Here is a 15259-nt window from a genome sequence, read left to right as displayed (position 1 = left end):
AGCACAGGTCACTGCCCCCACCCCTCTTCCGGGGAGCCTGTGCAGCCCGCCACTGCCAGGTTCCCGGGATCCAGGGACAATTTCTCAGGGAGAACACACGGCGGGCCTCAGGCTGGGGCAACGTCACGCCGACTTCTGCCGCCGCAGGACCGCTCCGCACTCCGTGCCCCTCCCTGCCCCCGGCCTGAGAGCGCCAGAGCCCCCGAGTCAGCGGCTCCTTTAACGCCGTCCTGTCTGAGCAAAAAGCAGACGCCCTCCAGCGACCTACACGCAGAGGCAGGGCCAAGTCGAAAGCTGAGCCCCTGTGAGCTGTGAGAACAAAGAAGAAAAAGGGAAATCTCTCCCAGCAGCCTCAGAAACAGCGGATTAAAGCTACACAATCAATTTGATGTACCCTGCCTCTGTGGAATACATGAATAGACAGCGAATCATCCCAAATTGAGGAGGCGGACTTCTAGAGCAAGATCTATGATTTTTTCCCCTTTTCCTCTTTTTGTGAATGTGTATGTGTATGCTTCTGTGTGAGATCTTGTCTGTATAGGTTTGCTTCCACCATTTGTCCCAGCGTTCTATCCGACCATTTTTTTTTTTAATTTTTTTCTTAATAATTAATTTTAATTTAAAGAACTCTGTTATACTTTACCTTCTTTCTATCTTTCCTTCCTTCCTTCCCTTTTTGAGACAACGAATCGTCCCAAATTGAGGAGGTGGACTTGGAGAGCAAGTTTTATGATTTTTTCCACTTTACCTCTTTTTGTGAGGGTATATGTGTATGCTTCTATGTAAGATTTTGTCTCTATAACTTTGCTTCCACCATTTGTCCTAAGGTTCTATCCTTCCCTTTTTTTTTTCCTCTAAATAATTATTTTTTTAATTCAATAACTTTATTATACTTTATTTTATTTTACTGTATCTTCTTTCTTTCTGTATTTTTTCCTTCCTTCCCTCATTCCTTCCTTCCTTCCCTCCTCCCTCCCTCCCTCCTTTCTTTCCTTCTTGCCTTCTTCCTTTCTTTTCTTCTTTCTTTCTTTCTTCCTTCCCTCCTTCCTTCCTTCCCTCCTCTCTTTCTTTCTTTCTTTCTTTCTTTCCTATTTCCTCCTACTTATACTAATTCTCTCTACTTTCTCTCCCTTTTATTCTGAGCCGAGTGGATGAAAGGCTCTTGCTGCTCCAGCCAGGAGTCAGGACTCTGCCTCTGAGGTGGGAGAGCCAACTTCAGAACACTCGTCAAGAAGAGACCTCCCAGCCCCACATAATATCAAACGGCGAAAATCTCCCAGAGATCTCCATCTCAACACCAGCACCCAGCTTCGCTCAACGACCAGCAAGCTACAGTGCTGGACAACCTATGCCAACCATATAGCAAAACAGGAACACAACCCCACCCACTAGCAGAGAGGCTGCCTAAAATCATAATAAGTCCACAGACACCCCAAAACACACCACCAGACGTGGACCTGCCCACTAGAGAGACAAGATCTAGCCTCATACACCACAACACAGCCACTAGTCCCCTCCACCAGGAAGCCTACACAACGCACTGAACCAACCTTAGCCACTGGAGACAGACATCAAAAACAACGGGAGCTACGAACTTGCAGCCTGCAAAAAGGTGAACCCAATCACAGTAAGATAAGCAAAATGAGAAGACAGAAAAACACACAGCAGATGAAGGAGCAGGATAAAAACCCACCAGACCTAACAAATGAAGAGGAAATAGGCAGTCTACCTGAAAAAGAGTTCAGAATAATGATAGTAAAGATGATCCAAAATCTTGGAAATAGAATGGACAAAATGCAAGAAGCAGTTAACAAGGACCTAGAAGAAATAAAGATGAAACAGACAATGATGAACAACACAATAAATGAAATGAAAAATACTCTAGATGGGATCAATAGCAGAATAAATGAGGCAGAAGAACGGATAAGTGACCTGGAAGATAAAATAGTGGAAATAACTACTGCAGAGCAGAATAAAGAAAAAAGAATGAAAAGAACTGAGGACAGTCTCAGAGACCTCTGGGACAACATTAAACGCACCAACATTCGAATTATAGGGGTTCCAGAAGAAGAAGAGAAAAAGAAAGGGACTGAGAAAATATTTGAAGAGATTATAGTTGAAAACTTCCCTAATATGGGAAAGGAAATCGTTAATCAAGTCCAGGAAGCACAGAGAGTCCCATACAGGATAAATTCAAGGAGAAATACGCCAAGACACATATTAATCAAACTGTCAAAAACTAAATACAAAGAAAGCATATTAAAAGCAGCAAGGGAAAAACAACAAATAACACACAAGGGAATCCCCATAAGGTTAACAGCTGATCTCTCAGCAGAAACTCTACAAGCCAGAAGGGAGTGGCAGGACATACTGAAAGTGATGAAGGAGAAAAACCTGCAACCAAGATTACTCTACCCAGCAAGGATCTCATTCAGATTTGATGGAGAAATTAAAACCTTTACAGACAAGCAAAAGCTGAGAGAGTTCAGCACCACCAAACCAGCTTTACAACAAATGCTAAAGGAACTTCTCTAGACAAAAACACAAGAGAAGGAAAAGTCCTATAATAACGAACCCAAAACAATTTAGAAAATGGGAATAGGAACATACATATCGATAATTACCTTAAATGTAAATGGACTAAATGCTCCCACCAAAAGACACAGATTGGCTGAATGGATACAAAAACAAGACCCATATATATGCTGTCTACAAGAGACCCACTTCAGACCTAGAGACACATACAGACTGAAAGTAAGGGGATGGAAAAAGATATTCCATGCAAATGGAAACCAAAAGAAAGCTGGAGTAGCAATTCTCATATCAGACAAAATAGACTTTAAAATAAGGACTATCAGAAGAGACAAAGAAGGACACTACATAATGATTAAGGGATCGATCCAAGAAGAAGATATAACAATTGTAAATATTTATGCACCCAACATAGGAGCACCTCAATACATAAGGCAAAAACTAGCAGCCATAAAAGGGGAAATCGACAGTAACACATTCATAGTAGGGGACTTCAACACCCCACTTTCACCAATGGACAGATCATCCAAAATGAAAATAAATAAGGAAACACAAGCTTTAAATGATACATTAAACAGGATGGACTTAATTGATATTTATAGGACACTCCATCCAAAAACAACAGAATACACATTTTTCTCAAGTGCTCATGGAACATTCTCCAGGATAGATCATATCTTGGGTCACAAATCAAGCCTTGGTAAATTTAAGAAAATTGAAATTATATCAAGTATCTTTTCCGACCACAACGCCATGAGATTAGATATCAATTATAGGAAAAGAGCAGTAAAAAATACAAACACATGGAGGCTAAACAATACACTACTTAGTAACGAAGTGATCACTGAAGAAATCAAAGAGGAAATTAAAAAATACCTAGAAACAAATGACAATGGAGATACAACGACCCAAAACCTATGGGATGCAGCAAAAGCAGTTCTAAGAGGGAAGTTTATAGCAATACAAGCCCACCTTAAGAAGCAGGAAACATCTCGAATAAACAACCTAACCTTGCACCTCAAGCAATTAGAGAAAGAAGAACAAAAAAACCCCAGAGTTAGCAGAAGGAAAGAAATCATAAAAATCAGATCAGAAATAAATGAAAAAGAAATGAAGGAAACAATAGCAAAGATCAATAAAACTAAAAGCTGGTTCTTTGAGAAGATTAACAAAATTGATAAACCATTAGCCAGACTCATCAAGAAAATAAGGGAGAAGACTCAAATCAATAGAATCAGAAATGAAAAAGGAGAAGTAACAACTGACACTGCAGAAATACAAAAAATCATGAGGGATTACTACAAGCAACTCTATGCCAATAAAATGGACAATCTGGAAGAAATGGACAAATTCTTAGAAATGCACAAACTGCCAAGACTGAATCAGGAAGAAATAGAAAATATGAACAGACCAATCACAAACACTGAAATTGAAACTGTGATTAAAAATCTTCCAACAAACAAAAGCCCAGGACCAGATGGCTTCACAGGCGAATTCTATCAAACATTTAGAGAAGAGCTAACACCTATTCTTCTCAAACTCTTCCAAAATATAGCAGAGGGAGGAACACTCCCAAACTCATTCTACGAGGCCACCATCACCTTGATACCAAAACCAGACAAGGATGTCACAAAGAAAGAAAACTACAGGCCAATATCACTGATGAACATAGATGCAAAAATCCTCAACAAAATACTAGCAAACAGAATCCAACAGCACATTAAAAGGATCATACACCATGATCAAGTGGGGTTTATTCCAGGAATGCAAGGATTCTTCAATATACGCAAATCTATCAATGTGATTAACCATATTAACAAATTGAAGGAGAAAAACCATATGATCATCTCAATAGATGCAGAGAAAGCTTTTGACAAAATTCAACACCCATTTATGATAAAAACCCTGCAGAAAGTAGGTGTAGAGGGAACTTTCCTCAATATAATAAAGGCCGTATATGACAAGCCCACAGCCAACATCATCCTCAATGGCGAAAAACTGAAAGCATTTCCACTAAGGTCAGGAACAAGACAAGGTTGCCCACTCTCACCACTCTTATTCAACATAGTTTTGGAAGTTTTAGCCACAGCAATCAGAGAAGAAAAGGAAATAAAAGGAATCCAAATCGGAAAAGAAGAAGTAAAGCTGTCACTGTTTGCAGATGACATGATACTATACATAGAGAATCCTAAAGATGCTACCAGAAAACTACTAGAGCTAATCAATGAATTTGGTAAAGTAGCAGGATACAAAATTAATGCACAGAAATCTCTGGCATTCCTATATACTAATGATGAAAAATCTGAAAGTGAAATCAAGAAAACACTCCCATTTACCATTGCAACAAAAAGAATAAAATATCTAGGAATAAACCTACCTAAGGAGACAAAAGACCTGTATGCAGAAAATTATAAGACACTGATGAAAGAAATTAAAGATGATACAAACAGATGGAGAGATATACCATGTTCTTGGATTGGAAGAATCAACATTGTGAAAATGACTCTACTTCCCAAAGCAATCTATAGATTCAATGCAATCCCTATCAAACTACCACTGGCATTTTTCACAGAACTAGAACAAAAAATTTCACAATTTGTATGGAAACACAAAAGACCCCGAATAGCCAAAGCAATCTTGAGAACAAAAAATGGAGCTGGAGGAATCAGGCTGCCTGACTTCAGACTATACTACAAAGCTACAGTAATCAAGACAGTATGGTACTGGCACAAAAACAGAAAGATAGATCAATGGAATAGGATAGAAAGCCCAGAGATAAACCCATGCACATATGGTCACCTTATCTTTGATAAAGGTGGCAGGAATATACAGTGGAGAAAGGACAGCCTCTTCAATAAGTGGTGCTGGGAAAATTGGATAGGTACATGTAAAAGTATGAGATTAGATCACTCCCTAACACCATACACAAAAATAAGCTCAAAATGGATTAAAGACCTAAATGTAAGGCCAGAAACTATCAAACTCTTAGAGGAAAACATAGGCAGAACACTCTATGACATAAATCACAGCAAGATCCTTCTTGACCCATCTCCTAGAGTAATGGAGATAAAAACAAAAATAAACAAATGGGACCTAATGAAACTTCAAAGCTTTTGCACAGCAAAGGAAACCATAAACAAGACCAAAAGACAGCCCTCAGAATGGGAGAAAATATTTGCAAATGAATCAACTGACAAAGGATTAATCTCTAAAATTTACAGGCAGCTCATGCAGCTCAATAACAAAAAAATAAACAACCCAATCCAAAAATGGGCAGAAGACCTAAATAGACATTTCTCCAAAGAAGATATACAGACTGCCAACAAACACATGAAAGAATGCTCAACATCATTAATCATTAGAGAAATGCAAATCAAAACTACAATGAGATATCATCTCACACCAGTCAGAATGGCCATCATCAAAAAATCTAGAAACAATAAATGCTGGAGAGGGTGTGGAGAAAAGGGAACACTCTTGCACTGCTGGTGGGAATGTGAATTGGTTCAGCCACTATGGAGAACAGTATGGAGGTTCCTTAAAAAACTACAAATAGAACTACCATATGACCCAGCAATCCCACTACTAGGTATATACCCTGAGGAAACCAGAATTCAGAAAGAGTCATGTACCAAAATGTTCATTGCAGCTCTATTTACAATAGCCCGGAGATGGAAACAACCTAAGTGCCCGTCGTCGGATGAATGGATAAAGAAGATGTGGCACATATATACAATGGAATATTACTCAGCCATAAAAAGAAACGAAATTGAGCTATTTGTAATGAGGTGGATAGATCTAGAGTCTGTCATACGGAGTGAAGTAAGTCAGAAAGAGAAGGACAAATACCGTATGCTAACACATATATATGGAATTTAAGGAAAAAAAAATGTTATGAAGAACCTAGGGGTAAAACAGGAATAAAGACAGAGACCTACTGGAGAACAGACTTGAGGATATGGGGAGGGGGAAGGGTGAAGAGTGATAGGGTGAGAGAGAGACATGGACATATATATACTAACAAACGTAAGGTAGATAGCCAGTGGGAAGCAGCCGCATGGCACAGGGAAACCGGCCCGGCTCTTTGTGGCTGTCTGGAGGGGTGGGATAGGGAGGGTGGGAGGGAGGGAGACAAAGAAGGAAGAGATATGGGAACATATGTATATGTATAACTGATTCACTCTGTTATAAAGCAGAAACTAACACACCATTGTAAAGCAATTATACCCCAATAAAGATGTTAAAAAATAAAAAATAAAGAAAAACATTGAGTGGGGAAGCAGAAAAATAAACAAATAAATAATAAACATAGAAGAAATGTCAGGAAGTGCTAAGTGCATGAAGGAAAGTAAAGCAGGGAAGAGGACTGAGGTTGACGGTGGTGGTCAGAAAAGGATTCTCTGAGAAGGTGACAGTTGAACAGACAAAAAAGAACAGTTGAACAGACAAAAAAAGGACGGGGAGAAAAATATCATCCACATAACTCACCTGAAAAAGGGCTTTAACCAAACAGCCAGTGAATTAGGAGAGAGTCCTCTCAATGAGAGAAGACAAAGAGGAGAGGCAACAACAAAGAGGACAGTGAGGATAGTGAGCAACAAACTTTGCAACAGAATGAAGAGGTAGATGGACATATAATGGAAGAAAGGAGAGAAGGAGGGAGGGAGGGTGTAAATGAATATATGATGGATGGATGGATAGATGGAAGGATGATGGATGGATGGATGACAGATGATGGATGGATGATGGATGGATGAATGGATGGATGATGGATGGATGAATGGGTGAATGGGTGAATAGTCCAGTAGATAAACAGATTAATAGAAAAGAAAGCAAGATAAGAGAGGTTAAATCCGAATGGATGAAGATAAACTGTCTGGAAATGTGTCGTTTACATGCTATATAAAGACTTGTGATACAGAATAAAATTGGGGATGACTGAGTAGGGAGCAGAGATGAAAAACCTTTCAAAGTCCTCATGGTAAAAAGATGGGTACTAGGGGAAAACAGGGAAACAAATGTATACTCCAAAGGTCTTGTCTCACTGGAATAGAGTGGGTGGGAGGATCTTGGAGTGGGAAGCAATGTGTCTTGCTGGGGGAAATGTTGCATATTTTGTTTTCAGATAAGAATGGAGTAATGTGTATCTGGTTATGAGAATGAGAAAAGGGAATCTAGCCATTAATGGAATAGAAAAACACAATAAAAGGTTCAAAGTGCTCCAAAAAGCAAACATGTGGAAAAGGCACATGAGGCAGCAATATGTAAAATAAATCATTATGATCAATATAAAGAAAAATAGAAATAACAAAGTCTGGGATATAAGTCATTACAATTAGAATGATCTAAGTCTCTCAGTAATCAAGGGACGGGAATATTGAATTAAAAACAAAACCTAGCTATATGTTCTTGTTATGAAATACACTTAACTAAGTAGTGATAGTGGAAAATAGAGGGGTGGTCAAAGAGGAAGCAGCAATGCAAACGAATAGAAAGAAGGAACAGCAACATTAATATCAGACCACTTGGGATTTAGGGTTCAATGTAATAACTAGGATAAAAAATCCTTCCACCCTTATCACTACACATGAAAAAAAAAACATAGTGTATGAGGAAGATATAATAATCAAAGAGCCCATATAAAATCATTTTTGTTTTGTATATTTAACTGCTACTTTAAAAAAAAGGAGTGGAAGATTTCAGAACTAGACAGATCTAATAGACATAAGATATGACACAGAAGAATTGAATCACACACTTGATAAACTTGGTTTTATAATACCACCTTGCATATTGATAAAAATCAGTTATGCTATAAAAACACAGTACACAGAGTATAGAGGTAGGTACTGACTGCCTGGCTTCAAATCCTTTTTCTACCACTTATTATAGTTGATGACCTTGAGCAATTACTTAACGTCTCTGTGCCTCAGTTTCCTCATCTGTAAAATGTGGATAATAAGATTGACTATCTCCTAGGGATGTAGAGGAGATTAAATGAGTCATGACATGAAAAACACCTAGAACAGTGCCCCGCAAATAGAAAATTCTATAAACGGGATGTTATCATCATCATCATCACTCAACCACAAAGAAACACTTAATGAATCAGAACCAATTAGAAAGTTCCCCAGCCACATTCCTTGAGAATAATCCTAAAATGTCTAGTGTTGGCCGAGGGGAGACTCCTCCTCTGTGTTAGGCTCCCAGATCCCTTGTAGGAGTCTAGAATCTTGAACCATAAGGTCTTAGAGGTGGAAGGTTCCACAAAGTTAATTTACATCTCCCATCTCATGCAAGGATGCTTCCCAGTGCATCATGACCAGCGGCCATCTGGTCTCCACCTGGACATGCCCAGGGCTGGGAGGCTCACCCTTCCATCACCAGCTGGTACCTAGATTACAATGCTCTTCCCCACAGTGAACTGCAGTCCGCCTCCCAGAACTGCCATCCTCTTCCCTGGAGATTCTGCCATGGTTCACTCATTCCTTCATCCATTCATCCATGCATTCATCCATTTGATGATTCAGTAAATATCAACTGGCACTTGTTACATGTTAGGCACTGTGCCAGGAGCTCAGGTTATAATGGTAATTACATTCAGACAGGGTCTTTGCCTTCAAGAGCTCACCATCTGGTCAGATCAACAAACAAAGTGAATGACACAATCTCCTGCTTGAGAAGTGCTAGGAAGAAAACAGGGTGTTATGAGAACATACAACCCGGAAGCCACACCTGGTCTGAAGGCATCGGGAAAGGCTTCCCTGAAGAAGTGACTCTCGTTTGCTGACCTGGAGCTGACAGGGTGGGCCTGCAGCATTTTCCACCCCACCATCTCCACATCCTCTCTCTCCTGGACTGGACACCCTTTCGCTCCTCCTGGGGCCGCCCTCCTGCAGGCACCCATGTGATGCTCAAAGGGGGACGTGACACTCCACGTGCAGCCTGACCTCCTTTCCAATCAACGCCCGACCAGCATCGGCTTTTTGGGCAGCTACATCATGAGGCTGAAATCCTGACATCAGGTTTACATTTTCTACTAGAGCAGAAATCCCATCCCAAAACCCCAAACATGCATGATAATGCATGCAGTTAGGCAAGACTCTCTCACGGTGACCCCAGGCTGGATCACGGCTCCCTTTCCTGAGGGAATTGCTCAAAACTCCCTGCATCTTGATCTGCTCCAGAATTTTGCTGGGGGTTGCTGTTATGCTCAGTTCTCTATATTCTGTGTATTCTTTTATCATTTTTAAAATTCAGGGTAGCTTCCTGAGACCCTACATATTCTCCCTAAGTCCACTTAATTCCTAAGTGACCTCTCAGCCTCCTGTTTTACTCCTCTGAAAACCAGGTCCCACCCTGCAGATGGAGTGATCATTCTGAAATACAAGTGTGATCACATCATTCCCTTTGTTCAAAACCTTCAATGACTCCCCACTACCTACTGGACAAAACCAAGATCTGAAGCCTGCAGATAGGGTTCCAGCTAACTCAGATCTTGCTGACATCTCTGGACTCACTTCCAGACTCCAGCAAAAGCAGAAGGTCCTCCTCTGAGACCTCTCCCTAAACCCCCAAACCCTTGCCCCAGGCTACCCTTCTGCCTACCCACCCATCCCCTGCACATCATAACACTGAATCATTTAGTTAATAATAATAATGCATTTCTCTTACTAAATGCCACCGGTTTCTCTAAGCATTTTATATGTACAAACTCACTGATTCTCATACAACCCTATGTGATGGTTGGGGGGTATCATCCTCCCCATTTTACAGAGGAGGAAACCGAGGCAGAAAAGTGAGGCTACATGGGTTGGGGTGGGGTTTGGTGAGGAGCTCTTAGCCACCGTGCTCTGCTGCCCCTCATTGTCTGCACCGTCTTTGCCCCCTCCTGCAGCCCTCCATGCAGGGCCAAACCTGAGCATCCTGCTGTCCCCAGGGCTCAGCCAGCGCCTGGCACAAAATGGGAGCTCAGTCCAGACTGCTGAACAAAACCAGACCAAAGTTTCTGCCCCGACATCACAAAAGTTGTCCCCATGCAGTGGGCTTGGCCACCTTCTCTGTTGTTCCCCGCAAGTTCCAAAGGTCCCTCTGCTCGATGAAGAGGACAGAAACCAAATGGAAGTTAGAGGTTTTGCCTTCTCTGTCACCTGCTAATATCACACCCTCTGTCTTCTCTTTCTCACCTTATCCAAATATTTCTGGTGACAGGGGCTCAACCCTCCTCCTGATGCCCTTTCAGCTTCCTGGTCTAGAAAATGAGGGTGATAACACCCACCCCAAGAGCCGCTGGGAGACTGAAAACATTACGCTCAGTGAAAGAAGCCAGTCGCCAAGATGACATATTATGTGATTCCATTTATAAAAATGTCCAGACCAGGCGAGTCTAGAGACAGAAAGTAGATCCATGGTTGTCTATTCCTGGGGAGGGTCTGGGGAATGATAGCTAAAGGGCACGGTGTTTCTTTTTGAGATGATAAAATGTTCTAAACATTGACTGTGGTGATGGTTGCACATCTCTGTGAATATCCTACAAACCACCGGCTTGTGCACCTTCAATGGGTGAACTGTAGACGATGTGGACTGCATCTCAAGGAAACTGTTGTTTTAAAGAAAGGAGGAGGATTGCTAGGCACACTGACATGGGCTCACTGCACCCATAGCAGGGACGGAAGCCCAAGGAAATGAGGAGTATCTGGAGAGGCTGTGTCTGCAGAGGAGTGAGGTGATCAAACTGAGATGAGTGTGCGTTCTGAGGAGGGAAGCAACGTGAAGCCCAGACCCACGTTCATGAACTTGCTGCATCTGCCCCGAAGTCAGCAGGGTGGGCTGGAATACCACGGTGACCCACCCTGACCACTCCCTGCTTGGCCACACCAGACGCTGCCACAGGACTGCACACCAGGTTTTGCAATCCTGTCAATCCTCCTCCAGTGGTTTCTGTGAGTCCTGGCTGCACGCCTAGACTGTGGGCTCCCCTGGGTGGAGGGGCGGTTGCATCCTCGTGTCCTTCCCCTCTCCCTCCACTTCTGCTCTCTGCCACCATCCTGCATGGCACCCCGCCTCTCTTCACACATGCACTTGGAACCATTTCTTTTAGCAACCTTCACTTTCTCACACATTGGGCCACCTGTTTCTAAAACCCATCACTGTGTCCCAATCTTTATCTCTACAGCCTGTACAGCCACCTGTCCTGGGCAGATCTTACATAAGCAGCTCACATCTGCCCCTTTACTTGCAGCCCCTTAGGGATAAGGGACACAGTGCTCTGAGCAGCCCTTTTCCAAGGATGGGGCACTGGACAGAGATGTAATGTGTCGTATACATGGATGTGCCTCATTTTAAGTAAAAAGCACTTTGTAAAAATCTGATCTCATAAAAGTAGATTTGGGAGTGATTATTCACACGCACAACTGGGACAATGCCTCTAATGTACCAGCATTCCAAACGCACTCAATAAATGTGGCTATTAGTCTTACTGTCGTCATTGCCATGATTTTGTGTTAATAACACTTCTCTGGGCTTGAGACAGGCCACAAACAAGGAAAAGGACTACCTTCACCACTGCAGTCTTTTAAGAGACCAGAAACAGAACAGAAACAGGACCCTGGTAATTAACAGGAAGAAATGGCTATTCATTAGGTTTTCATGTCACTGGACACACGGGACTGGCATGAGATATCCCAGCTGCTGCCACTTCTTCCAGAAGAAATCAATCTCTTTACTTAGCAAACAGAGGATCTGGATGAATAATCCATCATTTCCACTCGTTTTTAAAAATTAGTCAATATTTTTTGTTCCAAAGAAAGTCTTCACTTTCTCACACCCAGTAGGTGGGACAGAATGTTTTCCTGCTCAAAGAAATGCCTCACAGCCCGTACCAAGACCCAAAAACTTTCTCTGGAAAACCTCAGTGCCCAGAATTCCACAGGTTGACTCTTTCTCAGAGCCCCAGACTCCTAAGACCATCACAGAAGCCAGGGCAGAGCTAAGTCAAACCTGTTTTTCCAGCTGGGATTCCAGGGAAATCCTCAGTCCCTGCTGGGGCTGAAGGTACTTCCCTTGGCATTACGGCCTCCTGGGGTACTTTGGGGATAATTAGGCTCTTGCTTCTTTGATAAACTGCAGCTCATTTACAGGGATAGACAGTGCTTTGCATAGAGCTTTCACTCGACCTCTCCCAGCTCCTCCCTGAGAGGTGGCCAGTATTCTTATTTTACTGATGAGGGAACCGGGACTCAGAAAGGCGAAGGTAACAGAGCTGAGACATCAAGCCAAGACTTCCAGGGTCAGCACCACTTCCATCATCCACATAGCTCACTTGAATAGTTATGTTATTATGGGGTAACTTGCTGAGTATCTAAACAGCCACACCCTTTACTGAACACCTACTGTGTGCTCTCCTACACTGCCTCATTTACTCCAGCTCTACCTGGTGTCTAACGGACATCTCAGATGTAACACGTCCACAAGAGGAATCCTGCTTCTGCATCCCCACACTTACTCCTCCTTCTGTCTTCCCAGTCTTGGGAAATGGCACCACCATTCGCCCATTGACTGGGGTCCCAGTGCTTAGAGTCTTCCTGGAAAGAGGGAGAGAGAGAGAGGGAGGAGGGAGGGAGAACAGGGACGGAGAGAGGAAGCAAGGGAGAAAGGAGAGGGAGGACGGAACAGGGAGGCGTAACACAGAAAGGAAGGGATGGATGAGGAGAAAAGAAGAAAAGGAGGATGGAGTAGGAAGGAAGTGAGGGAAAGACCAAGGAAGGATCCTGCCACTCCAGGAAAGCATAGGCCAAAAGCCTCTGTACGCAATGTTGTTTTAGCCTGTTTAAGTCAACAACCTCAAAATAACATTTTATTCTTGTTTGCTTGTTTGCTATGACACTGGGTTCACTGCCATTTATAGGGTCACAAAACCATGAACCTCCCTGAAACAACTACTTTCAGAGCAGGAATCTGGGCCACGCTGCAGTTGTGTGCAGTTTTTCCAAAGGCAAGATGAACTAGACACAGTCCCTGAGCCTAAGAAACCTAAAATCTCATCCAGATGACAAGGCTTATATCCACTAGTCATAAGACAAGGCAGAAATTGACAAGCGCCAAAGAGCTCTACACAGAGAGAGCTGTGGCAGCCCATGGGAGTGAGGAGTAATTCCTGCCAGGTGTGTAGAGAACGTGTCCTTGGGGCAGACCTTTGAAGGGAGTGTGGGTGGGAGAGAGAATGACTGTGTGCTGGGCGCCCACCCTGCACCCAGCAGTCACTGGTCCTACACGTGTGATTCCCATTCTACACATGGTGAAACTAGGGGAGTGGGAAGACTAAATAACGTGCCCAAGAGCATGCAAGGAAAATGAGAGCCACGCTCTGAGACTTAAATTCAGATCGAACATGAGAATTCAAGCAGAGACCTGTGATGTGTCTGGACCACACAGAGTGAAATGTACCCGGCCCCTCCCAAGAAGATTTCTCAGGCACCCGCTTTCTCCACAGACTCCCCACCACCTCCTCCCTTTGACCTGCATCATGTCTATCTCCCTTCCAAGAGTGCAAGGTCCTTGAGGAGGGGAGGGTTCCTGTCTTGACAACGTTTCAATCAATGTGTTGTGAGTACCTAGCAAGTGCTTCTATTCCCTGCTGCCTGAACATTTATTCACACATTGATTACATCATTCATCTCAGCTGCATTTTCTTAGCACCCACTCTATGCCAGGCCCTGAGTTGGCTCTAGGACAAAGAGATGAACATCTTGGAGTTCCCCCAGTGTGGTGGAGGGGACAGAAGTGTCAACAAGAAGCACAGTGCCTTCCCAGGGCGAAGTGAGGGGTGAAGGAGTGCAGTCAGAACCCCAAAGGGTGAGAGAGGGGGTCTGAAAAGCATCACTGGGGAGCACGGGGTGGGGCCTGAGCCCTATCTCCTAAAGCAAGGCAGGTGGGAGGCATTCCAGGAGGGAACAGAATATGCAAAGGCAGATAAGCATGAAATATTGTGACGGGAACTAAAAGCCTCTGAGACTGGAGCACAGAATGCGGGCCAAGGAGAAGATAAAACTAAAGAGGCCATCTGGGCTCAGATCTTAGCGGGCCTTGAATGCCAGGATAAGGAGTGTGGCCTCCATCATGGGGTCCGCGGAACCATGGCAGGGCTTTAAACAAGGAAAGATGTGAATAGGTTTGTGTAACGTAGTTCCAACGATGGTGTGTAAGGCAAGAGCCTGAAGGCGGAGAGAGGAGACTATGGCAATAATCCAGCCTTGAGAAAGAAAGAGAGAGAAGGGAAGGTGGGCGGGGGCGGGCAGAAAAGATGTGCAGGAAGATGGAGGCAGAAAAGACTAAAGGAGAGAAGTCAGAGGAGGAAAGGGCACAGAGCTGCTGTCGGGCTGCGGCTAGCGGGCGAGCAGGCTGGGTTCGCTGGGCACTCACCCGCCGGCCGGTTCGCTACTTCGGGGACTCACCGCGGAGCCAGCGCGCGCCGGCGTGCGTGTCCTTGAGGCGGCGGTGCGCGGAGCTGCGGCCCACGTACCACAGCATCCAGAGCAGCTGCAGCAGCATGAGCGCCGTGAGGAAGCACAGCAGGTCGCTCTTGCCCACGCCCGAGGCGTGCACGGCCCAGGCCAGCAGGAACAGCAGCCCCGCCACGAACACGTTCAGCCCATACTGGCTGCTCAGCGCCTCCGCCAGCTTCTGCGGGAAGCTGGCGCGGATGGCGCCCCGACGAGGGGCCGGAGAC

The 15259-nt window shown here is 43.8% G+C and overlaps 1 protein-coding gene across 1 annotated transcript in view; it reads right to left on the bottom strand.

Moving 5' to 3' along the window:
• Positions 1-15259, bottom strand: part of OTOP1 (otopetrin 1) — a 51138-nt gene that overhangs the window by 35166 nt on the left and 713 nt on the right. The window contains exon 2 of the mRNA XM_007451506.1: positions 14985-15259. Within this exon, the coding sequence (XP_007451568.1) occupies positions 14985-15259 (275 nt within the window). The remainder of the gene's footprint in view (positions 1-14984) is intronic.

This window comes from Lipotes vexillifer, unplaced genomic scaffold, assembly GCF_000442215.2.
Source record: "Lipotes vexillifer unplaced genomic scaffold, Lipotes_vexillifer_v1.1 scaffold1417, whole genome shotgun sequence".
Taxonomy (NCBI): Eukaryota; Metazoa; Chordata; class Mammalia; order Artiodactyla; family Lipotidae; genus Lipotes; species Lipotes vexillifer.
Note: the sequence above shows the minus strand (reverse complement) of the source record. Positions and strands in the feature narration are given on the sequence as shown.